The sequence below is a fragment of the Anolis sagrei genome, chromosome 2, assembly GCF_037176765.1.
Source record: "Anolis sagrei isolate rAnoSag1 chromosome 2, rAnoSag1.mat, whole genome shotgun sequence".
NCBI lineage: Eukaryota > Metazoa > Chordata > Lepidosauria > Squamata > Dactyloidae > Anolis > Anolis sagrei.
The window spans coordinates 170,595,721-170,615,596 of NC_090022.1; the positions used below are offsets into that span (position 1 = coordinate 170,595,721).

At 39.6% G+C, this 19,876-nt stretch overlaps 1 protein-coding gene across 17 annotated transcripts in view; it reads right to left on the reverse strand.

The window, feature by feature from the left end:
- The window catches only part of ADGRL3 (adhesion G protein-coupled receptor L3), a 388,836-nt gene that overhangs the window by 90,940 nt on the left and 278,020 nt on the right, over positions 1-19,876 (reverse strand). For 10 of the 17 annotated variants that reach the window (XM_067464127.1, XM_067464118.1, XM_067464123.1 and 7 more), the window contains one exon: positions 11,998-12,024. The exons of the other annotated variants lie outside the window; for them this stretch is intronic. In XM_067464127.1, the coding sequence (XP_067320228.1) occupies positions 11,998-12,024 (27 nt within the window). The remainder of the gene's footprint in view (positions 1-11,997; positions 12,025-19,876) is intronic. 17 annotated transcript variants of the gene reach the window in all.

The window sequence follows — 19,876 nt, forward strand, 5'->3', positions numbered from 1 at the left end:
CTTCTGGTGTGAGAGAATTGGCCGTCTGCCAGGCCCGTAGCCAGGATTTTGTTTTGGGGGGAGCTGAGTTTGATTCGGGGGGGGGGGGGGAGGCTGAGTCTGAGTGAAAGAGGGTCTACCCTAGCAAACCTTTTGTATCGTTACCCCAATACCCCCATGCATATGGGATATATTGAGCATGGTGATCAGATCATGATATGAATAAACATAACAGTTTAAATAATGTACCAATAAGGCCGTCTCGTGGACCACCATGAGAATTTCGGGGGGGGGGGCTCAAGCCCCCCAAGCCCCCCCCCCCCGGCTACATGCCTGCCGTCTGCAAGGACATTGCTCAGGGGACGCCCAGATGTTTTGATGTTTTACCATCCTTGTGGGTGGCTTTCCTCATGTCCCCGCAACCTGTCGGTCTTCAGTCCTGCCGGCACAGGGGTTTAACCCACTGCGTCACTGGGGGCTCCTTCTGACAGGTGATGAAACCGTTTAGGGAGCTGCATGATCCAGGGACTAGACTACTTTGAGTAGCACTGGCTCATGGCTCAATTGTTTCTCTTGGAATTTTTCTGAGATTACCATTGTAGTTGGGTTTTTTTTTTTGTCTTGTCAGGAGTGACTTGAGAAACTGCAAGTTGCTTCTGGTGTGAGAGAATTGGCCGTCTGCAAGGACGTTGCCCAGGGGACGCCCGGATGTTTTGATGTTTTACCATCCTTGTGGGAAGCTTCTCTCATGTCCCCACATGAGGAGCTGGAGTTGATAGAGGGAGCTCATCCGCCTCTCCCCGGATTCGAACCTGCGACCTGTTGGTCTTCAGTCCTGCCGGCACAGGGGTTTAACCCACTGCGCCACTGGTGGCTCCTTCTGACATGTGATGAAACTGTTTAGGGAGCTGCATGATCCAGAGACTAGACTACTTGGAGTAGCATTGGCTTGTGGCTCAATTGTTTCTCTTGGAATTTTTCTGAGATTACCTTTGTAGTTGGTGTCTGTTATAAATGCTGCTTTGGCTAGCTAGGGAAATATATATATGACCCCAAAAGAATGGGAAAAAGAAAACGAAATGCAGAAAATGATATGTAATAGTTAGTCAAATATATCAGGAAAGGAATCACCAAACTAGACAGATGCAAATGATATACACCCTAATTCTTTGTTAGAAACCAAAAAGCTACTTCCAGAAAGGTAGCTAAAATTATAAACAATGTGAAGGAGGAAAAGTGGCATCTCCAAGTAAGGCTGTTCTGGTTTCATAACGGGCACTCTCCTGATTTTACGGGAATCTGCATGTAATCTATATGGGTCATTTAGAGAAATCATATTTGGGCTGAGTGGGCTCATCCTATACAGAGGCTGCTCTATGATATGTATAAGGAATCTCCCACACATATAGGAGGTGATTCCAATGAGACTACAAAAAAATCCCTCTCTTGATGCAGAAGTCAAATAGGGACTGAATTCTAAAAGTACATTATGATTATCCTAACAGCAAATTATGATTTATTTATTTTATTTATTTATTTCTGGCATTTGTACCCCATCTCTTCTCTATCCCCGAAGGGGGACTAAGGACAGCTTACATTAGTAACGGTGCAAGACCGCTACATCACAATTACAATATATAACACAACCAAATACAAAGGGGGGGGGGGGTCAGGACAGATCAATCTGAATGCATGGCTGTATTGAGAAGTTCATTCATACTGGAGAAAAATTTACTGATCTCATCCTATATGGTATTTTACAAAAAAAAAAAAAAATACACCATCAGAATATTTACTGTATATACTCGAGTATAAGTCTAGTTTATGTAGCCTGTTGTCGACCTTTGCAACCCGAAAGACAGTTGCATCTGTCAAGTAGGGAAATTAGGTACCAACTTAAAGTGTGGGGAGGCTAAATTAACTAATTTATGAGGCCATAAAAAAAGACTCCAGCAAAGCACTCCAGCAGAAAGCATGCGGGGAATGCGGAAGTACTTCATCAGTGTTGCAGATGGACGATGAAAGCGACAGTTCCCCTGGCAGCCAGAAAAAGTTAAATAGCCTCTGTGTATGTCTGTATATGTTGTATGTTAAAATTGGCATTGAATATTTGCCATATATGTGTACACTGTAATCCGCCCTGAGTCCCCTGCGGGGTGAGAAGGGCGGAATATAAAAGCTGTAAATAAATAAATAAATAGTTTTAAGTCCTTTTTTTAGGCTGAAAAAGTCTCCCTCAACTTATACTCGAGTCAAAGTTTTTTATTATTTTACTCTATTATTATTATTATTATCATTATTATTATTATTACATTAATTTTATTTATTTATTTATTTTATTTATTTATTTGATGCACTTATTAACCGCCATTCTCAGCCCATAAGAGCGACTCATGGCGGTGTACAGTACACATAAAAGACAATTACAAAGAAGCCAATTACAACAACATATAAACTACAACAATTACAGACTACGCTAAAAATCCGCTTCGTCTCATAGTGGAATCATAACCAGTCTCATATTCCTTGTTCCATTCCAATCCTCTTTACCGTATTGTTTTAGCACTTAATTAAATGCCCTCTCGAACAGCCATGTCTTAAGGCTTTTTCGAAAGGACATGAGGGAGGGCGCCTGTCTGATGTGTGCAGGGAGAGTGTTCCACAGCCGGGGGGCCACCACCGAGAAGGCCCTCTCCCTCGTCCCCGCCAGACGTGCCTGTGAGGCAGGCGGGATCGAGAGAAGGGCCTCCCCAGACGATCTCAAGGTCCTCGTGGGCTCGTAGGCCAAGATGCGGTCCGAAAGGTATTTTGGGCCGGAACCGTTTAGGGCTTTGTAGGCCAAAACCAGCCTTTTACTCTATTATTATTGTTATTATTACATTTATTATTTTGCTTTAATGCTTTAATCTTTAATGCTTTAATTTTGATTCATGCTTTAATCAGAGGACAGTCTTATCTTAACTTACAGTTTTATTCAAAAACATTTAATCTACCGATGCCTCAATTAATGCAATTTTATTGGTATCTATTTTTATTTTGGAATTTACCAGTAGCTGCTGAATTTCCCACCCTCGGCTTATACTCGAATCAATCTGTTTTCCCAGTTTTTTTGTGGTAAAATTAGGTGCCTCAGCTTATATTCGTGTCGGCTTATACTCGAGTATATACGGTAATTACAGATGTATGAAAAACACACTTGTTGGATAATGATGAATGGATTGACATTACGTTCTAAAGTGGTTTTAGGGGGATTTCTGTGAAAAAGTTATACAAATATGGTTCTGAAAAAGGAAAGGTCTGATTCTTCAACCATCTAGATACCAGACAATTTTTAAAAAAAAAAAAAAAGATTGCAGGAAACTCTTTTAAAATAAAGAGAATTTAGAAAATAATTTGTTTATAAACCAACATGAGTTATTATAGTGGCAAAATACTGCATGTAGAAATGCAAAAACTGAGCACATGAAATGGAACGGAATGAGCTTATAAGTGACTAGTCAGTTTTACTGCAGCAAACAATTTGGGATTCGTTTCTAGATTATAAACAGAATATGAGTCAACAGTATTGTTGTTATGACTCTGGTGGCTTGAAACCAGACTGAGGTTTAGTGGAGCTGCTAGACTCAAGATGTCTCCATAATAGATGTACTAGGGCCTACAAAAGCTAAACAGAGTAGCTGCAATGTGGGATTGAAAGGGGTATTCCTTAAATCCAAAAGGGGTATTCCTTAAATCCAAAATCTGTAATTCAGTGTACCACAAATATTATATGAAAAGGGTTATTCAAGTAACTTCTATGGAAGTCAGGTACTGTATCCAACCTAATGCTTTTCAAAGTTTCTGTTCACAAGAATATTGCATCTAAGATCAGTGGAGTGTTATTAGGACCACATCGGTTGACATGGATTTGGATTATTTTTCTGAGGGTTAAGGCTTACAAATAATGGGAATAGATATATGGTTGGATTCATAGGTCTATGAAGCTTCTAAAAATCCAAGTATTATTAATGAACTGGTCATGTTTAAGCAAAACAGGGCAAGGGAAGGTTAGCTGGTTTACAAAACTGAATTTAACTGGGTTGCTCTTTAACTATGTCGCAGAAATTCACACTGGATTGAACCTATCAGTGAAACCAAACCATGGATCATAACATTCCCCACATATTTTATTGTGCAGCTGAATAATAATTATCTGGGCCCACACAAATCATAAAAAATATTGACCAGTTTTGCTACTTTTTCTTTAATCTGTTGTACAGTCTGACATATGTTGGACTGCTCTATACTGGGAAGCAAAAGGTATGTTTAGTATATATGGTTCCAAGTTGCGTTCATCTGCTACAAATTAATTACAATGTAAAAACTCATGCCATCTCTTTCCAAGACTCCTTCCACTTGCAAATGGGAGAAAACGACTTAGCAATGTGCATTCCCCTCCTGATCTTTCCGTTCTGTTTTGTTCCCTATAGAAAGTCTTGAAATGGACATTCACAAGTTTCTGACAGATTGATGTGGATGATCAAGCATCTCACTCCCTTGAGCCGTAATTGATTAAATTTCAACTGAAGTCTCTCCTCTAGGACCAATAAACATGGAAACAATATCCAAGCGCAGGGTAACTTCCAGGGTAACTTAGGGCACATCTACACTGACAGTAATAACCCATTTGGAAGGAACCGATTTCGCTGCACGAGTGATTAAACTGATTAGGATTGTAATAATTTGATGCCAGGAAGGTGATTATACCAACTATTAAACGTAGCCTCAAAATGGCTATGCGGGTTTGCCCTCCTCGCCTCAATTTCTGGGAGAGCTGTGCACCAGTATCCAGAGACATAGAAGGTGACAAAAAGACAGTGACAGTAATGAATTATTCCTTTCAAGGGTTGATTAGCCCCTTGATAGTCAGCTGTAATAAATCCCTTACCTTGGTAAGCTAGCTTAGGCCTAGGAGAGTGGGCCTGGCAAAGCCACAGCATCCATTTTGGAGAAGGGAGACAGGGAGATGCCATCTTAGGTTAGGTTTGCCTTAAGGGGGCATGTTCTAGTCTTGGAGGGAAAGCTAGAAGGCTAAGAATGGTTAAGAAGATGGGGGCGGAGACTAAGTAATCTGAAGGAAAAAAGTGACTTTTAAACTGAGGCTTGAGTTTTGCCAGTGGCCAGTATGCCAGTTGAGAGTTGGAGCTTGGAAAGGGTTGAGAGAAGAAGAGTGGTAGTGAGAGCAGTTTGGGTTAGTCTTTTGATTAGTATTCAGGGTGCTATAGAGAAGTATAGCTAGGATACTGTGGGGAACAGAACCCCATTAGCGGTCTGTTCTTTTCCTTAAGGAAGGTTAGTTCCTTAAGGAAAATTCCTAAGATTTGGCTAAATTCCTAAGGGGGATTTTTGTGGGAGTTACCTTCAGTGATTCATTTCCTGAAGTAATTTTTTGTGCTGTAACTGTCAGGTTTTACAATGTATTGTAATGTAATATAGCTGAGTCATGCACTACTAATAGGCTTCTATTGGAAATGCTGAGTCAAGCATTAACTGTATTTAGGGAATCATTTGGGGAATGTGTTCTGGCCTAGTCCAGGTGATTGTGAATGATGTAATCCTGGGTCTGAGTTAAGTTAATGAGTTGGGAACCAATCAGAGATTGCTATGTGTAATTGTATAGAATTGTATATAACGAAGTCATGTACAGTGTATATTTCTCTCCTTGTGCTGTGATGCTGTTTGCCGAAGGCTCTGTGTAATGTATTAATGGAACCTGTCTGCTAAGACAAGATATAACTGTGTGCTGTGGTAAGTTAGTAGTGTCATCTAGATTGGAGGGGAAAACAATAGTAAAACTGATAATGGCCGGGCATGTGCTCAAGTGCCTGTGGAGAGTTCCAGAGTGACTGCAGTTTGTGAGAGCAGTTGACTGAAAATACTGTGCAGGAAGAAGTTACTGGAAAGCGCTGAAGTTGTGCAACTGATCTGCTGCTGAATTGTGAGATAAAGCGCGACACTTCCCCCCCAGGGGTGAGAATGGTGGTATATAAATACTGTAAACAAAGGTGATTGTGAATGATGTAATCCTGGGTCTGAGTTAAGTTAATGAGTTGGGAACCAATCAGAGATTGTTATGTGTAATTGTATAGAATTGTATATAACGAAGTCATGTACTGTGTATATTTCTCTCCTTGTGCTGTGATGCTGTTCGTCGAAGGCTCTATGTAACTGATTAAAAGAACCTGTCTACTAAGACAAGATATAATTGTGTGCTGTGGTAAGTTTGTAGTATCATCTAGACTGGGGGAAAACAATAGTAAAACTGACAATGGCCGGGCATGTGCTCAAGTGCCTGTAAAAGAGTTCCAGAGTGACTGCAGTTTGTGGGAGCAGTTGACTGAAAATACTGTGCAGGAAGAAGCTACTGGAAAGCGCTGAAATTGTGCAACTGATCTGCTGCTGAATTGTGAAATTAATCTCAACAGTAACTTTTAATACTTGAAACCTAGAAGTTTTAAAGATCTCTTCTCAAACATAACCACAAGCTTTGTATGCCAGATTTCTAATGAAACCATCAAGCATTTGTACCTGAAATATTCAAGTCTGTTCAAATAAATGTTCTTGTTATTTTTATCAACTTACACAAGCCTCTGTGTGAATACCTCTGTGGTCAAAGCATTATTCCAGTCAGCTTTCAGCAGCCTCTAAGAACACTATAGTATTACAGAGTGTGTTACTGAACAACCTCTCAAGTATACCTCAACCTTTTTATTGTTAATATGGTGGCAGCGGAAATCTTTTGAAGAATCAGTTTAATTCTCTCAGTTCCAGTGGTTCCCAGTTCCTAGCTTTTAAATATACAGTGGGTTTTTCAACAACCATACTCCCTCTCCCTTTTGTGCCCTCTACCTTTTGTGAGCTCTATATTTTGGGGAGCTAGCCAGTAGTGGAAGTGTGCCTCGTTATAATTTGGTTGAGCAGCGGCTGATTGTTATAATTTGGTGAAGCAGCGTTGGGATTATTTTTATATCTTTCCCTGTCTGATAAATTCAAATTATTTAAAATCTTCTCTACTACTCGGCCTTCCTGCTATCGTTATACCTTGGGACATTATTTTGGCAGCCTCCTCACCCTCTTGGTTCAGTTTCTACAGAGGGCTTCAGCAAAGGCTGATGTCAACAATGAACTACTAATTCTGCAGATCTGATTTTGTCCTGGGAGGTGGGATATATTGGGATCTGCTGCAATGCATTAACTCAGACTTTCCTGTGACTTTAATGTACTGTATACTTTTAAATCTGTACTGCAGCACTCATTGGCACCATGCAATTTGTGGCCCTCTCAGTTTCGAGTTGGCTTGGAGCTGCATAAATGGTCAGTGTAGATGGGCCCTTACCTTAGCGCAAAATAAAATTATAGCAAAGTGACTGGGAAGAATCACCTCTAAGAGTTAACTGGACCCTCTCCCCAAAAATATACTTTAATTATTGTTAACTCGCATTGCATTGCATTTGCATTATTTTTGCTCTTTGTTATGATTATGGTTTCTGTTCAGCATTGTTGGTGGCTGTTGATATGAGGGTACTATTGTGTGCATGTAGTACTTTCTGTCATGGCCTTGGGCCTGTACAATAAACTATTTTGATGACTAATTGCCAGTATATCACTGGTTTTTGTAATTCACTCCCAGCACATTATTTTCTCTCCTACACAGCAACAAAAAGAAGCCTCCAGCAGCCGATCTCTTCTAATGCCTACAAACATAAAGGAGTGGGAAGGGAGCCCTGCTCCAGCATCAAGGCGCTCTGCACCCACCACTCTTAGAAACTGAAGGTTCAACCTTCAAAATGCTTCTCCTTTATCTCACCCGCGTTTTTAATTAGTGTTTTTCTCTTAATCATTACATGTAGCCCGCCCATTGTCAGTGTGACTGTGTTTATTGTAATTTTATATCGCTATGCATTCACATGCTTTATGTAATTATGATGTTGTTGTTTACGGACTGCGTTTTTGGTCTGCATTTTCGGTTTTATTTGGTGTAATGGGTTGTTTGGGCTTGGCCTCATGTAAGCTGCCCTAAGTCCCCATCGGGGAGATGGTGGCGGCGTACAAATAAAGATTATTATTATTATTTTGCTGACACAAAAGCACAGCATGTCAAGATTCTATTTTCCCCAAACTCCACCAGTGTTCATATTTGGGTATATTGAATATTCTTGTGGAGTTTGGTCCAGACCCATCACTGTTTGAATCCACAGTGATCTTTGGATGTAGGTGAACTACAACTCTAAAACCAAAGGACACTGCCCACCAAACCCTTCCAGTATTTTCTGTTGGTCATGGGAGAACTGTTTGCCAAGTTTGGTTCAATTGCATCGTTGGTGGGTTCAGAATGCTCTTTGATTGTAAGTGAATCCCAGCAACTACAACTCCCAAATGACAAAATCAATTTCTTGACTGAAGGACATACATTGGGTTGTTAGGTGTCTTGTGTCCAAATTTGGTGTCAATTCATCCAGTGGTTTTTGAGTTCTGTTAATCCCACAAACGAACATTACATTTTTATTTATATAGACTAACCGTCCCCTGCCACGCATTGCTGTGGCCCACATGGGGGTTCTGTGTGGAAGGTTTGGCCCAATTCTGTCATGGGTGGGGTTCAGAATGCTCTGTGATTGTAGGTGAACTATAAATCCTGAGAACTACAACTCCCAAATGTCAAGATTCTATTTTCCCCAAACTCCACCAATGTTCATATTTGGGCATATTGAGTATTCTTGTAGAGTTTGGTCCAGATCCATCACTGTTTGAGTCCACAGTGATCTTTGGATGTAGGTAAACTACAACTCCAAAACCAAAGGACACTGCCCACCAAACCCTTCCAGTATTTTCTGTTGATCATGGGAGTTCTGTGTCCCAAGATTGGTTCAATTCCATCATTGGTGGAGTTCAGAATGTTCTTTGATTGTAGGTGAACTATAAATCCCAGCAACTACAATTCCCAAATGACAAAATCATTTTTTTGAGTGAAGGACATACATTGGCCTGATAGGTGTATTGTGTCCAAATTTGGTGTCAATTCATCCAGTGGTTTTTGAGTTCTGTTAATCCCACAAACGAACATTACATTTTTATTTATATAGATTATTATTATTATGATTATTATTATTCAAAGTTAAACATTAATGAAATAACTAATAAAAGGAGAGAAATCACTGGGATTGAACTACTGGGATAATATGATAGGGATAATTTTAAAGCTCTAAGATTGATTGATTGGTTTATATCTGCCTTTCTCTCAATGGTGGGATTGAAGGAACCAAACAACACACTTCAAAGAAATAGCAATTACAAACTATGAAAACATGTCAATAAAAGTATAAATATATTTGAAATGAATGTATGTATAGATCAGAAACACAAGAATTCTAGTTCATGGTATTTTACCAGAGTATGCAAGGGGTTTTTAAAAATGAAGTTCAGGCTCAAAGATTTGTCATCCCAGTGCTTGTATGGATCTCATTGCTGTGGTGATTTCTGCTTTAACATGGGCTTTCCTAGGGGCAAGGAGATATTCAACCAAAAGGAAATGTGCAAACATTGAAGCAAACTGGAAAGCTCTGAATCTCACATGCATGTTTGCTTCTATAGGCACTTTAGAGTGCTTCCATTGACAGATAAGTTTGAGATTGTATATGTCAGCACTGTGCTTCCAATAGCAATTGCACAACAACTTACAATACTTGATTAATATGAGGGGTATTTTTTAAAGTAAGGTCCGTTTTGTTGTAGACACTAGTAGTTTGCGCGCATACCGCAACAAGCGCGTGCGTCATGTACCGGCATGCCTCGGGAACAACTGTGCTCAGTTTCCGCTTTGTAGCTAACCTGTACGGTTCTGTTCTGTGCTTTAAAAATGTTTAAGACTATCAACTCACCCGCCGTATGTGAGGTTCGCTCAGTGATATGGTTTTTGTCAGCAAGGAACCCGCCTGCTGCAGAAATTCATCGACAGATTTGTGAAGTGTACGGTGATACTGTTATGAGTGAAAGCAAAGTGTGTAAGTGGGTATGACAATTCAAAGATGGCCATGACAACGTCCATGATGAGGACCGCTCCGGTCACCCTTCTTTGATTACAGACGATTTGGTGGCTTCAGTAGAAGCGAGGATTCGTGAGAACAGGTGCTTCACAATAACAGGTTTCTCAAACAAATTTCCGATATCAGTGCTTTACAACATTGTTTCTGAACACCTACAGTTTAGGAAACTGTGCTCCTTTTGGGTCCCGAAACTCCTAACAGAGGACCGCAAAAACCAAAGATTTGAGTGTGCGATCAAATCGTCTGTAATCAAAGAAGGGCGACCGGAGCGGTCCTCATCATGGATGTTGTCATGGCCATCTTTGAATTGTTGTGCTCACTTACGCACTTTGCTTTCACTCATAACAGTCGCAAACTCAAATCTTTGGTTTTTGTGGTCCTCTGTTAGGAGTTTCGGGACCCAAAAGGAGCACAGTTTCCTAAACTTTAGGTGTTCAGAAACAATGTCGTAAAGCACTGATCTCGACACGTCAGGAAATTTGTTTGCGAGACCTGTTATTGTGAAGCGCCTGTTCTCACGAATCCTCGCTTCAACTGAAGCCACCAAATCGTCTGTAATCAAAGAAGGGCGACCGGAGCTGTCCTCATCATGGACGTTGTCACGGCCATCTTTGAATTGTCGTATCCACTTACGCACTTTGCTTTCACTCATAACAGTATCACCGTACACTTCACAAATCTGTCGATGAATTTCTGCAGCAGGCAGGTTCCTTGCTGACAAAAACCGTATCACTGAGCGAACCTCACATGCGGCGGGTGAGTTGATAAGTCTTAAACATTTTTAAAGCACAGAACAGAACCGTACAGGTTAGCTACAGAGTGGAAACTGAGCACAGTTGTTCCCGAGGCATGCCGGTACATGACGCACACGCTTGTTGCAGTATGCGCACGAACTACTAGTGTCTACAACAAAACAGACCTTACTTAAAAAATACCCCTCGTACATTACTGGTGTTTTGCGCCAGATACTAAATACTAGTGAAAAAAGCCCGTTTATTTATAAACATAGAAACTTCAGTCCAATGATCTTTGGAAACTGCAATTTCCTTTATTTAAAGTTTTGAATGTATCTCAGTGGAAACAGTACTTTTAGATAATAGAACATGCCTGTAGAGTTTGTCCTACAACTAATGTGTGTCATGAAACCAGTTTATTTATTTTTGAAAATAATTTTGGGGATTCAAGCAGAAATTGTGCAATTTTGATATGTTTTAAACTTGCAAGTTAAGTGAAGGCAACATAAAATAGATTGTATGTCACAGGATCTAAAGAATGACATAGATGAGAATGAAATAAAATAGATAAACGCAATGGACTCTTCACCAGAAGAACAAACTGAAAGTCCACTGTAAAGTAGAGGCACTTGCATTATAGATGTGCTATGTTTTTAGCATTTTTTCTTGCAGGCTTCATGGTACGTTATTGTCTAAGGCCTATAACCGTTGCTTTCTTGCTTCCATTAATTTTCAGCAATTTTGTACAGACTTGTGTTATTCAAAGACTTCATATTTTTTAAGACAGAAGTAAAATATTTAAGTAATGTCATGAAATTACTGACTGCATGGAAATTACAGTTAATGCAGAATGTTCCAAGCTGTTGGCTAAAATTGCCAAATCAAGACTCACCCCTCTGGTTTATTAACTGTTCCAAGGTAAAATTATCACTCTAAACGTGTATCCATGCCAAGGAACACACATTGTTACACATCAAGGAGAAATTTGTGTAGGCACACAAGTCTGTACTACAGTAGATCACAAGAAGCTCCAAGTGATAGCAAATGGAGCATAGAAATGCTTTACGGTTTTTCTGAACAGTTTGCTCTTCTGCCTTTAATGTGAATGACAGAAGCTGTAATGGTTTTAAATACTGATTTGACACCAGTTCATGGGATCACATTGATAAACTGAATTTATCAGTCATTCAGATCATTCTTACTTGATGAAGGGTCTGTTATCCTCAAAGCTGAAGAATGCATAAAGACAAGAATGTGAACATTAGAATATAATGACAAAAAGGTACCAAGTTGGTAAGCAATCAAACAAGCCTTTACCCAGTTTGAATGACAAAATATCAGAACTATGTTTCTGTCTTGCTTTCATTCATGGAAGTTCACATGACTGAACATGCTGTATCTCTCCTGCCACACAAAAAATGGTCACATCAATTCAGAAGGGTGCTACTGTGGCAGGGAAAAAGACGCTCCCTAATATGTTAATTTTTTCTATGTAGAAATAATTCCCCAATCCAAAGAAGCCTTCCATCCTTTGAGCCCCAACTGGTAGTCTAAAGCAGTAGAGCCCAAATACAGGTTACCATTTCATTGCAGGATAGCCATTAATGTGCTGGTTCACAGCAGTTTTCATAGAATCAAAGAGTTGGAAGAGACCTCATGGGCCATCCAGTCCAACCCCCTGCCAAGAAGCAGGAATATTGCATTCAAATCACCCCTGACAGATGGCCATCCAGCCTCTGTTTAAAAGCTTCCAAAGAAGGAGCCTCCACCACACTCTGGGGCAGAGAGTTCCACTGCTGAACGGCTCTCGCAGTTAGGAAGTTCTTCCTCATGTTCAGATGGAATCTCCTTTCTTGTAGTTTGAAGTCATTGTTTCACGTCCTAGTCTCCAACAAGCTTGCTCCCTCCTCCCTGTGGCTTCCTCTCACATATTTATACATGGCTATCATATCTTCTCTCAGCCTTCTCTTCTTCAGGCTAAACATGCCCAGCTCCTTAAGCCGCTCCTCATAGGGCTTGTTCTCCAGACCCTTGATCATTTTAGTCGCCCTCCTCTGGACACATTCCAGCTTGTCAATATCTCTCTTGAATTGTGGTGCCCAGAATTGGACACAATATTCCAGGTGTGGTCTAACCACAGTTTTGCAGCTCTTGCTCCTTATTCTTGTTAGGCTTATTAATATGCTAATTAATATTAAAATACAATGCCTTTGAAAAGCATTATACCCTTGAAGACGGCCCAGAAACTACAACTTGTCCAACGTTCAGCAGCCAGATTAATAACTGGGGCTGGTTACAGGGAGTGATCTACCCCTTGTTTAAGTAGCTCCATTGGCTGCCGTTTATTTTCCGGTCCCAATTCAAGATGCAGGGATACCCGTGCCAGGCTTATCTTACCTCTGATAGACAAGCACCCAGGCCATTCAGAACAATTTTATACCTCCCTGCTACTTGCAGATACTAATTCAGTTACAACCTACAATGTCGCAAAGTTCTGTGCAGTAGCATACAAAATCCGCCAGGGAATGACTAGTTCCAAAAGTCAACTGTGTGTCCAGTAATCTTCTTCCCTGAATCTACAATTGGTGATGGATCTGGGCATTGTATGTTTTTACCCTGTTTCCCCTTCTGCTCCCTCACCCATATTGTGTTTTTAGTAGTTATATTTATATTTTTAATGTACCAAACATGCCAGGTTTGTATGGAAATGTGACACTATTTCCTGTGCTGGTCAATGACCGAAATAAATGTTTTGATTTGATTTGATTTGATGCAGGTTATCACCTATAAAGCCCTAAACAGTTTGGGACGCGCCTACCTTTGTGACCGTATCTCCCTCCATGAACCAGCCCGGGCCCTCCGATCTTCTGGGGAGGCCCTCCTTTTGCCCCTGCTAGTTTCACAAGCTCGCCTTGTGGGCACAAGGGAGAGAGCTTTCTCCTCTGTGGCCCCCCGACTCTGGAGAGATTAGGAAAGCCCCTATCCTAGAAACCTTTAAAAAGAACCTTAAAACCTGGCTCTTCCATTGCACCTTTGGTGAGTAAGTACACAACCTCAGACTATTGCTCAGCCTCAACATTTTTGTCATTGGAGTGCATGTCCCCCCCTCGTGGGAAAGCTTGGTTCCACAATCCCTGTTTTAATGAACTCCCCTCTTCAAATAACCTGCTCCTCCCTTTATCTCACCTGAGTTTTTTAAATCCGTTTTTTAAAATCATTTTATCCTGCACATGTGGCCCGCCCATTGTCACCGTGACTGTGTTTATTGTAACCTCAAATTGTTAATGTATTCATATGTTTTATGTAATTATGATGTTGTTGTTTGTTGCTTGTGTTTTTGGTTTTATTTTGCTGTAATTTGTTGTTTGGGCCTGGCCTCATGTAAGCCGCCCTGAGTCCCTGTTGGGGGAGATGGTGGCAGGGTATAAATAAAGATTATTATTATTATTATTATTATTATTATTATTATTATTATTGAAGCTTTAAAAAGGTATTACACTTACAACAAAACCATGTCATATGACGAGTCCTACATTCATTCTTTACTTGAGATACAAGGAAACATGCTTTTGTTGTTTTTTCTATCTGCTACTCATAACAGTTCCTTGATTGCTTCCTTACATCAGTCAGGATCCCTTTCAGATAACAGCATTAAAAGCTTCTCAGTGCTGAGTGCTGACTTATTTTACTGAAATTAAAATATACCTATATTTCATAGAATCATAGAGTTGGAAGAGACTAAAGGACCATCCAGTCCAACCTCGTCATGCAGGAAAATACACACAAAGTATTCCCAAAAGATCGCCATCTAGCCTCTACTTAAAAACATTCAGAGAAGAATACTCTACCACACTCGGAGGCAGCATATTTATTTATTTTATTTACTATATTTATATACCATTCCTCTCAGCCCGCAGGCGACTCAGGACGGTTTACAGTTGGTACCAAGACCATAAAATAATATTCCACTACCAAACAGTTCTTACTGTCTGGTGTTTTAGTGGAATCTCTTTTCCTGCAATTTGAATCAATTGCTCCATGTCCTAGTTTCTAGAGCAGCAGAAAACAAGCCTGCCCAGTTTCAACGTGACATAATTTCAAATATTTAAATATGGCTACCATGGCCCTGCTTGGTCTTCTATCCTCCAACCCTCAGTCTTATGCTGACTAAGCTCTAATAGCCCTCCTCCCTTCCTTTGGTTTTGTAAATTATCATTAAAAATGAAGATTGGGAACTTAAAACTAAGGTAAGCTCTTTTTTTACTTCTTAATTTTTTACTAAATTGACTGGATGGGTTTCAAGGTAATAACAATCTTCTCCATGCTTTAAATCAGGGGTCCTCAAACTTTTTAAACAGAGGGCCAGGTCACAGTCCCTCAAGCTGTTGGAGGGCCGGATTATAATTTGGAAAAAACACGAATGAATTCCAATGCACACTGCACATATCTTTTTTTGTAGTGCAAAAAACACTTAAAACAATACAATAATTAAAATGAAGAACAATTTCAACAAACATAAAATGATTAGTATTTAAATGGGAAGTGTGGGCCTACTTTTGGCTGATGAGATAAGATTGTTGTTATTGTTGTGTGCTTTCAAGTCATTTCAGACTTAGGTTGACCCTGAGCGAGGGCCGGGTAAATTACCTTGGAGGGCCGTATCCAGCCTTAGGGCCTTAGTTTGAGGACCACTGCTTTAAATTATCATCTCTTAGACCTCTTTTTTAGAGAAGAAAACTGCTCCATGGGTGTAAAAATATTTGCATTAAATACTGACTAATAACATTACGAAGAAGAAGGGAAGAAATGCATGTACTATATATTGACTATAAAGCCAAGAAAAGTTCCATGGGAAGCAGTTTCACATTCCAAGCAGAAATAAAGACGTTATAACAAGAACAATTGATTTATGTCTTCTGCTGGTGAACCGTTAACCCCTTTGTAGCAATTCTACTTTCTGCTCCCATTGTCTATGAAGAAGGTATTGTTAGAAATGAAAAAAAGCATTCTTCAACTAGAAATTAATCTTCGACCGGAACTTAAAATGAAGTAACTGAATTCAAACAGATCTTGGGCATTACAGAACAACTTACAGAAAAGCAAAAGAGAGAAGGACAAGCTGTAATACATCAGATTGATCAGGAATTGTCAGTTTGAAAGGCGACAGCTGAGATCAATCAGAAGGAGCCAAACAGATAGGTTTTTATAGACAGATTACACTGTTCTACAAATTTTCAAGTTTTTCTCAGTTGTGGAAATGAAATGTGCCGTTTCTTAATAAATTTAACATGCTGAATTCAAATATAATAATTAAATGTGTTAATTGGCTCTGGTTTTTATGCAACAGCTATTTCAATTTTCTCCACAATAGGTAATTCGTTAATATTATGATAATGCGCCTAACCTTACTGCATGTATATAAACTGTGAATATTTACTAAATTTTAGTCAAATTATATTGCCAATAGTTTATACATGAGAAATATTTATTTAATTAGTCTATTGTTTATGTTTGTGCAGCAAGAAACTATATTAGTAGGCCTAATGCAGTTGAAAAGTCTGAAAGTTTAAATGTCGCTTTAATCGTGACTTTAGTTTATATCCTGTTTGCTTCTCTTGACTTTTCTTTTGCATTCAAGGAAAGGATTGTCTCTTACAATGCTCCAGCAGTAGTCTGACAGCATTGACGGAGTCTATTTACCTTGATATCTTTTTTCCATAGTGCTTTATTTACACATGTGCGAGGCATGACTACAGTAAAAAGAACAATGTGAAACAATGTTTAACGATACTGTCTCAGTCTTCAACTGACTGACCCTCACCCTTCAAAAGTCTGGCCTTATATAGGGCTTTCTGGCTTTTGCACACGGCACTAATACTGCGTCATCAAACTTTCTAGAATATTCTAGAATCTTCCATAGTGTAAGTCGCAACATGCATTTTTCAACCATATGTGATTACGTGATTGCTTATATCATAAAAACTAGAGCCAATATACATTTTTAAATGTCATTTTCGTTTTCAGCACCCCAAAATCATAAAAGAACAGCTATTTTCAGGCCCGCAACTTTTTCTCCGTTGAACAGTGTTATTTATGTGAATGCCACCAAAGTAAAAAAAAAAAAAAAGGATTGGTCTTCAGACAGAAGAAAAGTGAAGAACTCCATACAAAACAACAGATTCAAATTTTCAGACATGGCTCATGAAAACATTACTTATTTTTGAGAAACCCATGTTGACTTTTGAGAAACCTGTGTTAACTTTTATGACTTTTTGTGAATATAGTATTTCATGTTTACAGAGTGTCTGTTGAAAGATCTGTTCTGGAATCTTTCTTGGTATTGATGTCAGGCTGATAGTTTGGGTCTTCTTGTTTGCCTCTTCTGAAGATGGGGGCGTTTGCTCTCCTCAAGCTTGCTGGAACTTCTGTACTTCAGGAATTCTCAAAGATGACTGCAATTGGTTCTGAAATTATTTCTGCCAGTTCGTTTAATACCTTTGTTCATCTGACCCTGGAGACCCGAATTCATTTAGAGTAGCCAGGTATTTCTTGACTACTTCTTTACTTATTCTGCATTTCCCCATCTACATCCTCTGCTCCATTCTCCCCCAAGTTGTTAAACTTTTGGAAGAAGACTGAGACAAATAAGATGTTGGGTTCTTCTGCCTTTTCTTTGTCCCATTAATATTTCACCATCACCATATGCAGCTGTCTGACCATTTCCTTGTTTTGTGCTTTAACTTTTCTAACTTTCTTCCTACATATGCTGGCGTTTTGTTTGAATTTATCTTTGGTGATTTCTCCCTTTTTCTATTTCTTGTACATGTGCCTTTTAAATCCCCACGTTTACTGAAGTTAGTTTTATTAAAGTCTAGAATGCATGTCTGACTATGCTTGGCTATCCCACTTCTCCTGTTTAACAAACTCAAGCAGAACATGGTGACTCCCACTTGAGGAACGCACAACACTCAACTCATTGAGTGTCATCACTGTTGGTTAGGATCAGATCTAAAATAACTAATAAACTTTTTTTTATTCCACCTTCTGGACCATGAAATTGTCTGCAAGTCAAATGAAAACTCTGTTGGACTTGATATTCTTGGCAGAGTTTGTGTTCCAAAAACTGAACACAAATGAAAATCTTCCATTATTACTATATCTCTCTTTTCTGAATTTGTGGTCATTTGTTCCAGGAAGGCATCATCCAGGTCCTCAGTCTAGTTTGGAAGTCTGTAGTAGACCCTCACAATGACATTCCAGTTTTTCCCCTTAATCTTTACCCAAATATTCTAAACCAGGATTCCAGGATTTACATTATTAACTTTCTCACAGGTGTAGACATCCTTGATATACAATATTACTTCTTCTCCTTCCCTCCTTGGTCTAGTTTCCAGAAATAGATTTCTATTATTACATGCCAATCTTGAGATTGCCAGCATGTTTCTGTGATACCAATTATATCATTTTTGCTGTACAGTATTAAGAGTTCAAGTTTGTCTTGTTTATTTCTCATGCTTTGTGCACTAGTGCAGAGACACCGGAGACCATGGATGATCCCTCCTAGCTGCTTATTTAATATTTTTTCTTTATTGAATTCATGTACTTTTTGCCCTGTTCTCTCTATACCAGTTGTGGTATTCTCTCCTAATAAACTCCTGCCTACCCAAATGTTGTCTCCCTCTTCCATGTAACTAAGTTTAAAGTCCTCTTGATCATGTTTGTGAGACTCTTACCAAAAACACTCCTGCTGACCTCTGTGAGGCACAAGCCATTCCTTGTCAGAAGTCGAACTTCATTAAACCTGAGATCGTGGTCCAGGAAGCCAAATCGTTCTTCAAATTACCATCTGCGAAGCCAGTTATTCACTTCTGTTATTTTTCTCTCCTGTCCTTGAACTAGGAGGAGAGATGAAATTAAAAGCTGGACACCAAGGCCCTTCAGCTTCCTATCTGTAGTTTTGCAATCCTGTGTAATCTCCCGAAGGTTACGCCTTTCAGTGTCATTGGTTCCCACATGGATCAAAAGGAAGGGATAATGTCTGTAGGCTTAGCAAGCTTTGTCAGTCTCTGTTACATCTCAGATTTTTGCTCCACGGAGACAGTACATCACTTGAGTCATTTTGTTAAATTTGCAAACCACTTCTTCCCTATCCCTCAGCAGGGAGTCCCCTACCACCACCACACATCTTCTTGATAGTTTGGTAGGGTGTGTTCCATATGCCGACTCTTCCAGAGGTATCCACAATTTCCCTGAGGACAAGCTCTGTTGCATTTATTCTTGTTCTGCATCATCACTGATGCTGGAGAGAATGTCACATTGATTCTGTAGCTCCAAACTTTTGTAATAATTCCTGGTCCTCTACCCCTATGTGTACCATTCCTCCAACTGTCTATCTCCTGTGTTTGGGTGTAGCCTCCTCAAAGGTATACCTGTGTGATTATCCTGCAAAAAAGTCTGCTCTGATAAATCCAAGGTAAAGTCTTGTAGTGTGGATACCTGGGTGTTGGACCTTCTCTTCCAAAAGAACCACTATCTTGCACTTGTCTAGCTAACCACATCTTTGGGAGCTCATCCGCCTCTCCCCGGATTCGAACCTGCGACCTGTCGGTCTTCAGTCCTGCCAGCACAGGGGCAGCAATGTCTCTATATTGTCTTCATTCACACTGTTCATATTTCAACATTTTCCTCTTTATTTTAATCCTTCCAGAGTTCTCCATTTGTTTATCACAGTCCGATATCAATGTTTTTATTGTACGTCAAGCCATCCCTAAAGTAATAATATGTCCATTGTCCATTTAATTTTAACACATTTCTCCCAGTGAAATGGGCTTTCAAAAGTCCACATGGGCTTCTTCTATGCAGGTTATTCCTCTTATGCAGGATTTGTCTTTCTGTTTTAGTAAAACTTGGAAACCTAAACATCTTTTTCCCTGTGATTATGTTTGGGATTCTTTCTCTCAGTCTGAAGATAAATTTGTATTCACTTATGTGCCTTAGTCTCATAGAATCATAGAATCAAAGAGTTGGAAGAGACCTCATGGGCCATCCAGTCCAACCCCCTGCCAAGAAGCAGGAATATTG